Below are 17,121 nucleotides of genomic sequence, written 5' to 3'. Positions count from 1 at the left end.
TAAATACAAAAACAGAAAACTTCGGCATGCTTTTGGGAAAGGTATTAATGCCTGAAATTGTCGAGAATATAATCGAAGTTATGTAAGCTTCACATCAAAGATCTATAGAGAAACAAATTTGTTTTCTGAGAATCCGAGTAACCCTTATTGAGGCAATTTTGTAAACAGCTGTTATTATACGATATGAGGCTGAAATATAAGATTAATATGGCATCAAGAAATTAGACGAGTCATGCAATGCAGGTAAACATTACATCTGCACTTATCGGGCTTCTCGCTGTATCAGGCTCGGCTGTATAGAGGACACCACACAGATGTCATTAGAAATTCGGCCCCAGGGTTCCGACCACATAATACTTTTCCGTGTTTGTTAGGACATCTTGCGAAAACCTGCAAGTTTCCATTTTCCCATAATCATAATCCCCACGTTATATGTGTTCTAACCGCGCTGACCATTTCACGTAAACAAAAGAACTCCTGTTACTTTTGCGAGCACAGAGAGCCAAACGCAGCATCTGGAAAGGAAGCTTGGTTGACCCTGTGTTGAGAAGGTTTGTACAAACATCTCCCCGTTGCCAGTATAAAGCACCGCTAGACTTATCACGCTGTGATATCCTGTCCAGTCATGAGTTGGAATGCTGGACAAGGCGCAGGGAAAAGCTATAAGAGTTTTTGTTAGAAGCCTAACAAAAGCCACTTTGATAACAAAGAATCTTTGAACAGAGATATCACTCTAAGTATGTACCAAATTTTAAAATTACCGCCTGTAGAAAGGTGTACGGTGTTTGCTGAAATGATATTCTTTCTACATTATATGAAAGGATACAACATGGAATGCACTTTCATTTCGTGGTTATGCGGGTTCGTTCACTTGCACTCGAGATTATTCCAGGCAAAAAATGAGGTTTACTTTTCCTATAAGGTATTCAAGTGACACCTGATCCGGATCATGACGAAAATTTAGTGGATTTTTCTTTGGTCCAAAGCCTACCTGTGCACAAATTTCCACCATAACTTGTTTCCGTGTAGCTGTTAACAAACAAATAAATGCCAGCTAAAACATAACCTCCTTAACAGATGTAAGTTCAAATATGCTTACGTAAGGGACAGGCAAACACCTGGTACGTGTTCATGTTAAGGATAAGACATTGAGAATGGCACAAGGACACAATATGTACTGGCAGGGTCATTTTGGGTTGTTCTGATTCAGGACCATAAACAAGTAGGTTGTAAGTTCAAGCTACCTGGAAAAGGTTCTCCTACCGTCTTATAAGTGAAATACTCTTTGGTACATGTCAGCCGCAAAATCTCAACCAAATTATTTCATAAATAAATCATATTTATTTGATCATGGAAACACATTTAATCTATATTTAGACACACTTTCATCATTCTTCATATACAATTCCCCGATTTGGTACAATACAATGATATTTTATATACGCTGACCACATTACAATGCTTTTTTACGTCATTAATTTCTAAAATGCACCGGTTAGAACATTAACATAAGGACAATGGAATAGGTAATGTTGATAGGTGATTTATCATCTACCGGTACCTTATGTTAAGGCTGGTACGCATATGTCTCTTCCGATTTCTACATCCTTTATACGGATCTGCTCCAAGCGAATAGGCATATGAGTGAACACAGAGAATGCTGTGGAAAATTTGGCCTACGATTGCGGCGTTCGTGTGAAATTTTCAGTCAGTACGTTCGTGTCTGGTGATAGTACAAAGCACATAAAGTTTTTGACGTCATTGTTTTTCTCCTTGCGTCTATAATTTACGCATTTAGCCTATTTATTCGATTAGAGACATTTCCATAAACTCTGCTTCCTTAGTGAATATCTCCAGCCTTTTTCCATGTATATCGATGAAAAAAACTTGAGTGATAAATTCAATATTCAAGTAAATTAGAATAAGTAGATTGTATAAGTCTACGTGTAAGACACCAGAAACTCTACAGACCTACACACCTGCAACACCAAGAAAACGGGGGAGGGGGGTGTATTTAAGCTCCCTGTCGATGTGTTTTGGAGCGTATTATACGCCAAAAATGGTCTTATCGCCACCTACTCAGTGAGGAATGGTTGTTCCATCACACGTGAAGACGGAAATAGAAAACGGGGTAATTGAAGTGACCGAAATAAAATACTACGGAACACAATTAATCATTAAAGGACATGAGCGAAAGAGAATCTCCCCCACAACGTTTCCTGTGTAAGGTTACGCTGACAAAGATGCACACCACATGAGGTGAGGTTAAATACGGTTACATGATTGGGAGTTATTTCTTGCCTCAAAACAAATATAAGACACATCTAATGTCTGCTGGGCTGTTATGACGGAAGGGGAAAGCGTGGGCAAATCTGTTGTAATGTTGTAATATTATCACACTGTTTTACTTGAACCTAAAAAGTGTTCATTTGATTTCGACACGATCATGGATATATATAAAATATTACGGCAAAGTGTTACTTCAATCCATGCTTCCTTCGGAGCCTTGGAAATATTTGAATGTATGAGTAGTGTGTTCTGTCGTTTGTATAAATTCCTGTCGGAAAGAAAGAAAAATGGTTTCACTAACTACGATATTCAGTTTAATAAACCATCGCATTGTTTGGATGTGATAAATAGAACTGTTGAGTCTATCAGAGACCACACAATACGTTAACGCCGCTGAAGAGCCGACAATCAGGGCTTCCCACAACAAATTGAATAGAGTGAGTACCGTGGATTACTTCTACGCCCTCCGCCGCCACACAAATCGATTTTCGCAAGTTTCTTTAACATCTGAAGACAAAGAAGTGAACATAACACAAATTGCATCTGTTTATGAGGAACGGAATAATGAGGAAATGGCCCAAGAAGTGCGGTATGTCAATTGTAATTCGCGCAATATCTGGATCTGTGATCAAAACAACTTCAGGCGACATCACGGTGAATATAGGACAGCAACATATGTGGAAATAGGTAATCAATTCAATTGACACGATTTATGTTAAAAGCTTCTTCATCAACACATGCTTTTTTATATGTGATAAGAAAAACCGAGTTGTCAAATAGATGTACACAGGGACAGAAACTGGCAGAAACATACGTGTAAAATACATCTACGACAAATTACATATGGAGAAATCAAGTAGTCAATGAAAGCATCAATTGAACTGCTGCTGTGAAGCAACGAAACGGTTTCCAAAGACATTCTTCAATCAATCAACACAAATTCACTCATTTAAAGGAAATATTCAGGGAAATGGACATTTGAATTTGTAATAATACAGACACAAATGCAGAAAAGGAAACTGCAAGCCTTTCCTGTCACAACATCGACGGTTTGTGGCTACAACGATCAAAGCAACAGTTTCCAATTAACAAGATTAAAGGTTCTCCCTAAAGCTAATTGATCCCAATAGAGCCTAGCAAGTCGCAGTGCATCAAGGATGTGAATCCGCGGCGGAAATCATCGTCTGAGCTCCATGTTCAGCTTGTGGAGTTCATCACAGACTGTCAGCGGTTAAAGTCATGTCAGGGGAACGCTGGCGACACGACGACACCAACACACGTCGATTAGAGCCGCCACAAGTCATCCATCAAACGTTAGGGAAGGCTCGGCAGATAAAGATCAGTTACAAAGTGATCGTTACCGTCACTAAGCTTTCTAGATCCTGCGATCGGCCAGTGGGACGGACGGGAAGAAATAATAACGAGTAGTCCCGGGTTTACCTTCTCAACCAAGACAAACATTCGGCCCGAGAGCCCGACAAGCGTACGCACTGATCGAAAAATTGAAAGCGAAGGAAAATCAAAGCCAACAAATTTCATTCCTCGTTATATCAATATACGCCAAAATTTCTCTTTCTTCAAAATCAGTTTGGACCCCATAATAACGGTATTTCACAAAAGATGACCGCCGCAAAAACTATAAGCATCAAGTCAATGTACAATATAAAACGTATGCTCACTGGATCATTATATTGCACAGTCTACCAGAGGCGCATAATAGGAAAGGTCTTGTAAGAAATATAAGTCTCTGATATCAAGGAGGCCACCAAGTCTTTCGCAACTAGTTGAAACAGTAAGTATATTTAACAGTTCCTCACAAATCTGACAAGGAAGAAAGTTTCATGACTCCTTATTTCTGTTATCAGCAGCGATGCACATTGTGGTTAAAGACGACAGTTAATAAAACCAAAAGGTCAGATAAACCATAAACCACTACATATATACACAAACAATAACATTCATATCTGTTTAAAAATCTTCTTGTACATTATTCAATATGACCAACGCATGAAAAATACAGTATTTTCTTATATTTCAACCCATGATGAAGATTTTCAATAACCTTGTCCCGATGAAACAACAATATCTGAATATTAACACAATAAAGTTAAAGAATACTGGTTGATTACTGAATTTTTTTGAAAAACTAATAGCACGTTTACAATGGAAAATAAGTCTGGTATCGACTTTGCTGCATGTCTATGTTTGCAAACCGTACATGTACTTTATCGTTGTTGCCTACTTTGCACAACCTACAGTCAAAATTACATGTGACATACGTATACGAACAGGAACCGTAAACTACAAGCATTAAAAATGTAAAGTTACACTGAAAACAAAACATCTGCTTGTAAAGATAATATACTGGACTTAAGGCACCGTACTGTAATGGTGATCATACTATACTCATGCTGGATTATGTGTGATCACAACAAATATCTCTTGTAAATATATTTATAAAAACATATATAAAATACAAACTATTCACTAAAATTTTTAAGAAGCGCTTGTAAGATTAGCATTGAAATGCATTAAGCTGATGTTAATGCATACATAAAAGGTAACGTCCCTAAACACGCTAGACTGACAAATACCACGGTAAAGATGACTTGAAATATATCCAATTAAACTTATAAAACACATTCTGTTTTAGTCAAAAGAATCGCGAAGTCAGTAAATTTCCAAAAATACACATCAGTAGCAAGGCTGAATATCCATAAAACTTCGCCGGACAAAATATGAGTTCATCTTGATAAAAAAATACTATCATAAAACCACTTCCCTTCAACATAATATAAATATATTGTCAGAACAGCCAGATGTTGTCACGAATTTAGTCATAGAGGTATAACTTTCTGTTCGCTCATCTATCTGTTTGGATCAGAATTTTTTTTTTCTTTTAAATTTCAAATAAGTGTTAAACCCCGAATGAGAAGTAAGTGTACATGTATGTAGTACATTTTTTATTTCCGTGGTACAAAACCAATTTCTAGTGACAAAATAACAGTAGTAAGTACTTAGTGCACTTCTTATTACTTTCTTATATATCCAATCTGGACAAGAAAGCTCTTAAAACTTGAGCATAAGACTAATGATCTGGAATGGAGAAAATGTTATCGTGGCAGTATTGCCAGAGACTTGAAGGATATCATTCTCTTCATCAGTCATGGCCTCTTCATATCCATCACATCTGAAAGACAAACAACATACGCTTATTTACTTGTCTGGATAGAGTTTAAACACCATAATTAAGACTGTTTAACTAACACCCGGTCTATGTTGTAAAACAAAACTTTACCAGGTACATGGCAAACATCCTTACACGAATTAAAAGCTGAACCCCCTGCAACTGGACTGCTTCAGTTGCCAAAGAACGGTTTGATGCAGCTAGAAGGACGCCTTAATTGTACGAAGCCACAAGAGAGGTTACCATCAGAGATTAATACTTCAGTAATTACAGTCCTTCTTTCACATATTTACACATTCACACAATCCACCCAAATTAGTTCTAGTTTTGGATATTACGTTTTAATGTCACCAATTGCCAAATGATTTCGGTGATATCACCCCGGTGTCTCCTTGTTGCCAGCCAATTTAGATGCGTACAGTACCGCACATTAAGAAGAATTCTAACACACATCAAAATACCAAAATGTGAAAAAGAATCAAAGAATCAAATGGGAAAAAAATTTACTCAAATCATAAACACATGCAAAACTTCAGTCCGCGTCAAAAGTACTGGAGGATGCCTTTAGCCTAATGAAATACGCAGTTAGGGCTGTGCTGTACTAACGTCTGTTTTTATATATATTATTTCTAACCAGATGATTTTCGGAATAAAATATGAACTGATTTTCATATTCGTCAGTCTGTTAACGATTTACGATCACGAACTATGTACCTTTCCTGGGTTTCTCCTACAGAGCTACATACATGCAGTTTGTTATCGAAAAAGGGACCTCGTTGTCCAACAGCCGATGCCCCCCTCTCCTCTGAGTTTTCTGAGTGATTTGAACATGGTAAGCTACGTTTTTGTTTATTGAATAAGGCATCCAGCTTGAAGATTTTCGACACATTCAAGAAACTTTTAATAAATGAATTCTGCAGCCGGCTACAAAACCCACTGCTACAGTGACACGTTGCCATGGCGTCGGAGTTAATCGCACAAGATGCCTACTTCGTTGGATTGACGTGGGTGAGGGAAACACAAAGTAAATCCTAAGAAAGGTTATCACAACAGTGTGTATTCAAAAAAAATATAATGAGAATCACATGCTATATCTATCTATCGAGAGAGAGAGAGAGAGAGAGAGAGAGATAGAGAAAGAGAGAGAGAGAGAGAGAGTATGCATGTTCACATACTTAAAGTTTTTCCACTGCTCATGGCCGACAATAACGAAAACGAATGCAGCTACACACCTTATCCTAAATTGCCGTGAAACAAACATTTCTGTGTTTTAACAGGTATTTCAAATGTTTATTTAAAAAAAATAGTCTTACTGCAACCCAACAAATTAAGAATATGTGCGAGAAACTGACAGTGCAATTCAGACGGAAGACCATTGGCCACCAGACAAAAATACCGGTACATGTAGAATTTTGGAACATCATCGTTAAGAACTTTATCATTCAAGGGCCATGACAGTAACAAGAGTTCAGTCAAATAAGTCAGCAGCATGGACACATTCTACATGTAGCACATAATCTCATATACATATATATGAATGACAGATTTCTCAATATCATACATATGCAGCCCACAGTAAACCACAAGCCTTTACACACGTGCGGTACTTTGATTTTTTAAAGGCAATTTCATATAGTTATCCAACTAATCCGATTTCAAACTGTACCGCTACATATAGTTGACCATTTAAAGCTGCAGCCGTTTGAGGTCTATTGTTTAAAATATGTAAAAACATGCAAAATATATGCGATCTAAATGACTGATGGAATAACAGTGATACGTGATATCTGATGAGAGATACTGTAAATAGCTTCGAACCCTTTAGACTGCAGCCAACAGCCTGGCCGAACCGGAAGTCTGGATCTTTAACTATCACCAGTAACACGAAAATAACCTCACTTTATAGGAGGGAATTTAAAGCACGGCTTTACAGTCCTCAGAAAAATCAATGACCAGTGCGCTGTATCTAAATTACAAGATTAGCTCCTTTTTTTAAAAGACGGAAGTCACTTTGTGACTGAATGCCTTTAATGACAGTTTGTCGATCCATTAAGCTGAAGCTTGACAACAGCAAACGCAATCCTTAGTGATGAACCCCTTAATGTTCTCTGGCAAAAACACATGTTGTGTTCTAATACATGCCCACAGGCTTTACCAAGGTTGGGACAGGAGCTTGGCATGTACTATATATGGGCTAAATTATTTACAAGCACACGTAAGTGCAGTTTATGTTAATGGAATAACAAAAGGAGAAACTCGTAAATTCACAACAGTTGCGACATCCCGCTAGAAGTCCTTGTTCTGCACTCAAGATCCACGTGAAGTGAATGGCTCTTGTCAAAAAGATACAATCCCCCAAACTTGCCCGACCAATTAAAAAAAATAGAGAGTAGATCATGAAAATACTTGCTGCAGCTTATAAAGGTATATGTAGTATTTGTTCCGAAATGTTCCATTTGTTGGCATAACTTATACAAGTAGGCGAATAAGGATATTAATCAAAGAATATTTACTAAACATTGTACACCAGCGTTGCCAGACGTACACGACGGGAAGCACATCATACTGGCTTTATATCATCCCCCAACTACATACTCCAATGTCGATGATTCCTGCATTCTTTATGAAATTTCTATTCATAGATGCCTGTCTCCCACTACGCATAGGTAAAATATAGTAGAACAATTAGGAAAAGCAGGAAGATGTGTCGAATTAAAACTCATGTTTGCCGTTAGCAAATATGAATAAAGCAACTGATTCTGTCCCCATAGTCAAGACAGTCTGTTAGATGAGGCCAGTTGCAAACTACTTTGGAACTACTTGCTAGACGGACAGATAAAAAAGAAGCTATATCCGCTACACAATCTACGTTGGCAAGTTGATAATAGGGAAAAACCTAACCAGCATGATCATGAACACCAGAAATTTTAATTATAGACTGAAATGCAAAAAACTTGCATGTATATGGTCTCCAAATGGAAACCGAACATGGTCCATATCAAAGAAATGTAGCACCTGCGCATTTGATGAAAATCGCCAGACTATTAACATGTTTGGGCTTGTTTAATTCCACTGGTTGGTGGTTTGAATCCAATCACAATATGGAAACTGCACATGGTCCATATCAAAGAAATGTAGAAACTGCGCATTTGATGAAAATCGCTACACTATTAGAATGTTTGGGTTTTGATTAACTCTACTGGTTGCTGGTTTGAATCCAATTATTATATGTTCAAACTGGAAACGATCACCTCATTGGTTAAGAGATCAATTTCCTAGAACTTTCACACGTATGGAGAATTGTCTATAAGAATTTGTCGATCTTGAATAGGACACCAAGCGGTTTCCTTATTTACGGAACAAAAACTGCTGTGCATATGAAAGTTCGACAAAGTTCTCCAAAAACAGCCTTCATATTTTTTTTAAAAAACATTTAATGCTTTCTTCACAATTACGATTAAAGTCAAAAAGAAACTTTTGCTACAGTAAAAAGTGAACATGAAACTGTATCTTTATGGTGGCAAAAAAACTTTGAGAAATTACCGTACATGTAAAAATAATCCCAGCAACTGTGTAAAAAGTTCTAAGCCTGTCCAAAGGTCACGTGACCGTTTAATCCATCCACACAAGTCAAGCTACATAGAGCACAGGCCACAGACATCAGAATAAGAAAGACGACTGTGTTTAAAGCTAGCAAAAAAGCTATCCGTGAACACAATCCCTTCGTCTTCATGCTTTAACATTTTTTTCTTTCATCATAAATCCCATGATGCATCAGTGATCATTAATCAGTATCATGAACTATACATACAGACACACACAAAAAAATTACAGAACACAGGCCTGGTAAACGTCTAAGCCTTATAAAAGAGATTTTGGTTAGATAGCGGGGGCAAATATATCAAGTGGATAGAAGGGAAAGCTTATCAAAAAAACAAAAACAGAACCAGCAGATTTAAAGACGGGGATTCGAAAGTGAACAAGTGGTGGTTGATGATTCTTCCTTAGGTTTATTTACCAGAGGCATTCATTAACTCTTCCACACATGAACTGACGGAATGCCTGCATCTTTTACTGTCACCAGTAACACGAAAATAATCTCACTTTATGGGACTGGACTTCAAGCAGCGTTCTGCAAGTGTCAGCAAAATCAATGGTTGATGCGGTGTATCTAAATTACAGGATTAGCTATTTTTTGAAGGCTGCAGGAACCTCCAGTGGTCCATTGCGAATCCTGACAGCTTGCCAGCTTGGCCATCAACTTATCCTGGACAATGGTAAACACTGGAAGTCAAAAGGACTCTTCGCAAAAATTAATGACCAAGCTGCTGCGTTATAGATTAGTGGATCATTTCTAAAAACTATTTTATTTATGGATGTTAAAGTCTTCTATTTTTCTAGCGTTTCTCCCCAGAACGGCCCATCAGTTGATGTATTCTCATTCACTCTTTGAAAGTTCAGCAATTAAGATTCCCTCAACAAAATAAAAAAATATATGTTAAGCACTTATATGTAACTTAACTGTCTTCAGTACTTGCACATACCGATGGATAGGTGCCTTTCCAGAAGCATTCTTTGCATTTGCAAGAGGTCATAAAAATATGTTATTGTATATGATCCACAAGGAAATGTATCACCTCTTTCACCCTGTTATTATATGCAAAACTTGAATTCGAAATACACAATAATGTATATCGAACTTCCAATTGTACACGCACATACAAGCATGTCGCCTTTTTAATAAAAAAAACGCAGTGATAAGACACGAAAAAACATATTCTAAACTTTAAAACATGAAAGATATGAAATGCACTACACTGTCTGAAATATAGCATCACAGATTTTTTGTGTACCCTACCAACTAGATTTCAAGAGGATTGTAACACACTATAAACAGGCTACTTGTGTGTCTCAAACACATATCCTTTATATGCAAGCATACCACGTGTCATACATGAGACAAACAATTCACATTGGCTATTTATGCCTATGGTACAAAATCACAGGCTTAAGCCACAACCTTTTCTTTTTTGGGCATGAAACTATGCTCAATTATATGCAAAGCTTTGGCTGAAGGGCCAGGCAACAATACTTTCAAACTTTACAGCCATTTGGGCTTCGTTGTCCCGCAATGAAATCATGTACAATCACACAAAGCAATCTTGCTTACATCATTCACCTGAACTGGCCGACAGATATATTCAGTTATTATTTCATAACTGTCCAAAGGCAAAGGTGCACCAGAATCAAACCACATGGTGGCTAGAGGCTCACCTCTTGGTGACATGTAGAATGGTTTGTATTCAACACATACAATATAAGTTTACCTAGTGACTTCTTTCACTGGTAGGTTAGTATGAAGAGTTGCAGTTGTCGTTCCACCAAATGCTTCAAACATCCTCAGTACCAAAGCTTTCTCATTGTCTTCAGCCTGAAAAAGAAAACATTCGACTGCTCAAATGACTGATTCAATGACTATAACTCATGCCACTGAAATATCCCAAGATAAGGAGAGATGGATACCAAAGTATTATTTCATGTTCCTCCAGACATTTTTGGTCTTCAAAACTCACCATAACAAGTCTTTATTGACAAGTTCCATGCTGTTTTGTTGCCATGGGCAGGCCATTGCAAAGAACTTTTATCCACGGCAAAATTTGTTACTTGCATCCTTGCTTTAATTTGAGTTTGTATATTATTAAAATGTGATGACAATACAGCATTTTGACTACTTCTAGTGACACCTAATACATTCTTTTCACGTAATTTTGCTTACACCATGGTGCTAGGGCATGTAATTTGCTACTTCTTAATCATTAATATGAACTGTTGACAAGAGCCTGTATGTGGTCACTTCTGTTTGGTGTGAACAACTTATCCTCTTGATGCTGTCCAGAACCACATTTTGTCTGTCTAGTGTGAAGAACTTACCCTCTTGATGGTGTTCAGAACTGCATTTTGTCTGTCTAGTGTGAAAAACTTACCCTCTTGATGGTGTCCAGAACTGCATTTTGTCTGTCTAGTGTGAAGAACTTACCCTCTTGATGGTGTTCAGAACTGCATTTTGTCTATCTAGTGTTCAGAACTTACCTTCTTGATGGTGTCCAGAACTGCATTTTGTCTGTCTAGTGTGAAAAACTTATCCTCTTGATGGTCTTCAGAACTGCATTTTATCTGTCTAGTGTGAAGAACTTACCCTCTTGATGCTGTCCAGAACTGCATTTTGTCTGTCTAGTGTGAAAAACTTATCCTCTTGATGGTGTTCAGAACTGCATTTTGTCTGTCTAGTGTGAAAAACTTACCATCTTGATGGTGTTCAGAACTGCATTTTGTCTATCTAGTGTTCAGAACTTACCCTCTTGATGCTGTCCAGAACCACATTTTGTCTGTCTAGTGTGAAAAACTTACCCTCTTGATGGTGTCCAGAACTGCATTTTGTCTGTCTAGTGTGAAGAACTTACCCTCTTGATGGTGTTCAGAACTGCATTTTGTCTATCTAGTGTTCAGAACTTACCCTCTTGATGCTGTCCAGAACCACATTTTGTCTGTCTAGTGTGAAAAACTTATCCTCTTGATGGTGTTCAGAACTGCATTTTGTCTGTCTAGTGTGAAAAACTTACCCTCTTGATGGTGTCCAGAACCACATTTTGTCTGTCTAGTGTGAAAAACTTACCCTCTTGATGGTGTCCAGAACTGCATTTTGTCTGTCTAGTGTGAAGAACTTACCCTCTTGATGGTGTTCAGAACTGCATTTTGTCTATCTAGTGTTCAGAACTTACCCTCTTGATGGTGTCCAGAACCACATTTTGTCTGTCTAGTGTGAAAAACTTATCCTCTTGATGGTCTTCAGAACTGCATTTTATCTGTCTAGTGTGAAGAACTTACCCTCTTGATGGTGTCCAGAACCACATTTTGTCTGTCTATTGTGAAGAACTTATCCTCTTGATGGTGTTCAGAACTGCATTTTGTCTGTCTAGTGTGAAGAACTTACCCTCTTGATGGTGTACAGAACCACATTTTGTCTGTCTAGTGTGAAAAACTTATCCTCTTGATGCTGTCCAGAACCACATTTTGTCTGTCTAGTGTGAAAAACTTATCCCCTTGATGCTGTCCAGAACTGCATTTTGTCTGTCTAGTGTGAAAAACTTACCCTCTTGATGGTGTCCAGAACTGCATTTTGTCTGTCTAGTGTGAAAAACTTATCCTCTTGATGCTGTCCAGAACTGCATTTTGTCTGTCTAGTGTGAAGAACTTATCCTCTTGATGGTGTCCAGAACTGCATTTTGTCTGTCTAGTGTGAAAAACTTACCCTCCTGATGGTGTCCAGAACTGCATTTTGTCTGTCTAGTGTGAAAAACTTACCCTCCTGATGGTGTCCAGAACCACATTTTGTCTGTCTATTGTGAAAAACTTACCCTCTCGATGGTGTCCAGAACCACATTTTGTCTGTCTAGTGTGAAAAACTTACCCTCCTGATGGTGTCCAGAACCACATTTTGTCTGTCTAGTGTGAAAAACTTACCCTCTTGATGGTGTCCAGAACCACATTTTGTCTGTCTAGTGTTCAGAACTTACCTGCTTGATGGGGTTCAGAACTGCATTTTGTCTATCTAGTGTTCAGAACTTACCTTCTTGATGGTGTCCAGAACTGCATTTTGTCTGTCTAGTGTGAAAAACTTATCCTCTTGATGGTCTTCAGAACTGCATTTTATCTGTCTAGTGTGAAGAACTTACCCTCTTGATGCTGTCCAGAACCACATTTTGTCTGTCTAGTGTGAAAAACTTATTCTCTTGATGGTGTTCAGAACTGCATTTTGTCTGTCTAGTGTGAAAAACTTACCCTCTTGATGGTGTTCAGAACTGCATTTTGTCTATCTAGTGTTCAGAACTTACCCTCTTGATGGTGTTCAGAACCGCGTTTTGTCTGTCTAGTGTGAAAAACTTACCCTCTTGATGGTGTTCAGAACTGCATTTTGTCTGTCTAGTGTGAAGAACTTATCCTCTTCATGGTGTTCAGAACCACATTTTGTCTGTCTAGTGTGAAGAACTTACCCTCTTGATGGTGTTCAGAACTGCGTTTTGTCTGTCTAGTGTGAAAAACTTACCCTCTTGATGGTGTTCAGAACTGCATTTTGTCTGTCTAGTGTGAAGAACTTACCCTCTTGATGGTGTCCAGGACAACCTGTTGTGTATCTATCTTGAAGAAGGCCCCTGGGTGAGTCAGGACACTGTCCCCAGAGTGAATAAGCCCTTGAGTTAGAGGACAATTCAGGTTATAGCTCTGCTGAATCACACCTGCTGACTGGAAACTACCTGTAATTAAAAATGTTAATAAAAGCTTAAGGTTTGATCACTCACATTTACATTGGTTTAGGATCCAAGGATGCATAAAGTACAGGATCATGATTGTAGACTTAATAACTAATTCTTAAAAGGGATACAGTAAAATACATCCATCACAAAAAAAAAACAGTTGGAATAAAGGTTTTACCAGTATGCGGCATGACAGCATATGTAAATCTCTGAGTGCCCATGTCTGCATCAGCATCTGGAGCCTTAGGGGCCTTCAATCTGAAAACAGAGATAGGGGTGTATAGGTTGCCATTTTCACTATTTATTTATTCGTTTATTTGACCGGTATAAAATTCTGCACTCAAAAATTTTGCTATGAAGACAGAAGTGTGAATCTATGTGAGGGCATACAGAAAAAGAATGAATTTATGTCTATGATGGCAGAGAAAAAAGTGAATTTATGTATCGGCATGCAAACAAAGAAATAAAATAATTTGTTTTGGCACCCACGCTAAAAAGTTAATTTATATGTAAGCACTAGAGACAACAGAATGAATTGATATACAAGAATGTACCTGTAGATTCTCTGCACCAAACTGTTCAAGACAGAGTTCACGGTGACATGTGACATGCACACATGAGGATGTGCTCATGGATGACAGCTGGTTATGCCAACTCCACAAGTGGTACATTTTCATTGGTGAACAAGTACACAGGTGGAAAAGAATCATTTCCAGCCCATCTGTTCTAAACCTTGTGGTATTCCATATACTGCTCACATTAATGAGGTACACAGACAGAGGCTTAACGATAAGTGTCAGTTTGAAAAATAAACCAAGCTCATCCAGACAGTTACCGTTAACTGTATCTATTTTAAAATCCACATATAGTAGTTCTGATTTACATCAAGGCTATTTAGAGACCCATTAGCAGACTCTAACTGCTGCTACCAAACCATTCCTCAATACAATAGAGACGTGCCCCACATTCAAGCACAGGCGAATGTGATTAACCAACCTTACGGTGCACGCACACCCGGACTATACAAAGGGAAACAAGAAAATATGACGCCAACAAATAATAGACTCATCTTTAACAAGGTGATAATTAAGAGGCCAGAAGACTTACAGAGACAGTCTCATCACATTGCGGGCTGTGGAGAAGCCGTACTTGCTGTCGTTAAGGATGGACACGCCAAAGTCGTACTCAGAAAGATCTGCCCATTTGTGGCTACATACCTGAGAAATATTGCAATACAAATAATCTAAATGGGTGTGAGATTCTGTAATTCACTATCTTCATCCACTGGAATTCATCTTGTATGTGTTTTCCTTCGAATTAGTTAAGATTCAAGAATATCAAACCGACTTTATCCAAAAAGCTTTCACTGGTGTGTTTACACAGTTCCTATTTGTACCTAACGTACCTTTCCTGACCGAAAAACTGGTGCAAGTAATGCAGGGACATGTATATGTTAGAATTATCCAGTCAGAGCAAAGATGATTACATCAGTCATTAGTTATCAGTTATTTTGTTATGAAGCCTGTAAAGCTTAACAGCTGATAGAAGACTAAACTCAAATCCGAATGCGCTGTAAACTAATACATGTAGAACGGAACTTTCCCTCGAGCAAATATGGAGAGTTCTTTCAATGAGATGTTGGGAATATAATCATAAGAAAGCTTTTCTTTGGCTTTTTCATTCATTTTAAAAAACATACATTTGAAAAAGTGAACTGCGTTAACTTGTTATTTCAAAAGAAAATTGATGAAAATGAATAGATTTAATGTTACTCCCAAGCCATAAATGGACAAAAACTGTACAAAAAACAATGTAAGCCTCACCTCAAACTTTGCCATGTCCCAGGAAGTGTTGTTGTGTGTAGGACGTTGTAAGTGACCAAACTGGATATCATAGGTGGCGTTGTCACATTTCACAGAGGTCGGGAATTCCACTTTGAGGAACTTGTGACTTTCATGCCATTCAACCTTCAGGGATGTAAATAACAAAGTCAATGAGTTTAAGCAAGTTTACCTAAAAAAACATTCTTTAATATTATTTAGTGAAAACCAACAAAACCATCAGCAAACTTTCTTTTAATTTTAATTTATTATCCAAGATTTGATTAATTAAAAGCAAAGCTAAAAAACACAAATTGAGTGGTAATTACATACACAGGTGTGTATTAAATTTCCAGCAAAGGTAATTGTTAATACTGCTGAAAATAATTTTCATGCAAAAGAAAGGAAAATGCATTAAAATACAAGTACTTGCTAACAGTGCTTATGCATATGTACATACAAGCTGCTCACCTGCGTTTCAAACTTGACAAATGGGCAATCAGCATCCAGAGAAATAGTCTGTTTGATGGAACTTTTATCACTAATTTTCCAGGATACCTATAACAATAACAAAGCAATCAAAGAAAACTTTCCTACAGTAAAACAACTTTCTGTCATAGAGCACTACTGACCAATTCTTGCTACAAAGACCACAGAACAATGAAAAAGGGAATGTTGAACATGCTTTGACCAAGAATGGGACTGACCCCATTCCTCCAGAGACTTAAGATGACTGAAACACAAGCAACTTTACATGTGTTCCGTTTCCAGAGAACTTAAAACCTAGCTTAATGGTGTCAATTACTTGAAGTCACACGTAACAAGCATATTCAGAGAATTTAAATCACACTGCTATAAAGATTCCAAAACTTTTCCATGAATTTTCATGCTAAGTACATGTATGTAAACCTGATGCACAGATGACGCTGGTTTTGGAATTTGAATGTACGGGGGCACAGCATGAATCTACACCCCAAAATTTTATAAAAACGGATAGTTTTTATAAAACGGGCAGTCATTGCAGATATTGCACCCACAATAATCAACCAATTCATTCAATATGCAACTTATACAAGAATGCATGTACCTCATGTACACCTTAGTGTGAGGTATAGATGAGCTGTACTGTACCTCAAGTACACACCAGCCATATGCCTATACCTCAGATGTACTGTACCTCAGGAACTTCAACACTTAGAAGATGTGCCTCAGGTACAACTCAGAAACTTTGAAAGTTAAAAAAAATGAATGATGTACCTGAGGTACACCTTAGAAACTTTGAAAGCTTTTGATTATAATTTAGCAGTCATGTATCTCAGTCACTTTTTTAAAGTTTTAAAACTCATTTACATTTTACATTTTACTTCTGACAAAATGGTGAGTGCAAAATTACAAATCTTTTTGTGCAAAAGAAAAATGTTTACGGAATAAATATAACCCCCGCTCACTCCATAATGATTTACGATCCAGCGTGCAGATATTGACCAATCACAGAGTATGGGTATATTTGCCC

General features: G+C 37.7%; 1 protein-coding gene across 1 annotated transcript in view; it reads right to left on the bottom strand.

Annotated features, from left to right (window-relative positions):
* Positions 1-4,771: 4,771 nt before the first annotated feature.
* The window catches only part of LOC135478692 (alpha-mannosidase 2C1-like), a 40,385-nt gene continuing 28,035 nt past the window's right edge, over positions 4,772-17,121 (bottom strand). The window contains exons 24-30 of the mRNA XM_064758643.1: positions 16,080-16,166; positions 15,612-15,755; positions 14,896-15,005; positions 13,967-14,046; positions 13,634-13,788; positions 10,804-10,907; positions 4,772-5,479 (exon numbers count right to left, since the gene is read on the bottom strand). Coding sequence (XP_064614713.1) covers positions 5,359-5,479; positions 10,804-10,907; positions 13,634-13,788; positions 13,967-14,046; positions 14,896-15,005; positions 15,612-15,755; positions 16,080-16,166 — 801 coding nt within the window. The 3' untranslated portion in view covers positions 4,772-5,358. The remainder of the gene's footprint in view (positions 5,480-10,803; positions 10,908-13,633; positions 13,789-13,966; positions 14,047-14,895; positions 15,006-15,611; positions 15,756-16,079; positions 16,167-17,121) is intronic.

Source organism: Liolophura sinensis, chromosome 1, assembly GCF_032854445.1.
Source record: "Liolophura sinensis isolate JHLJ2023 chromosome 1, CUHK_Ljap_v2, whole genome shotgun sequence".
NCBI classification, from domain to species: domain Eukaryota; kingdom Metazoa; phylum Mollusca; class Polyplacophora; order Chitonida; family Chitonidae; genus Liolophura; species Liolophura sinensis.
Note: the sequence above shows the minus strand (reverse complement) of the source record. Positions and strands in the feature narration are given on the sequence as shown.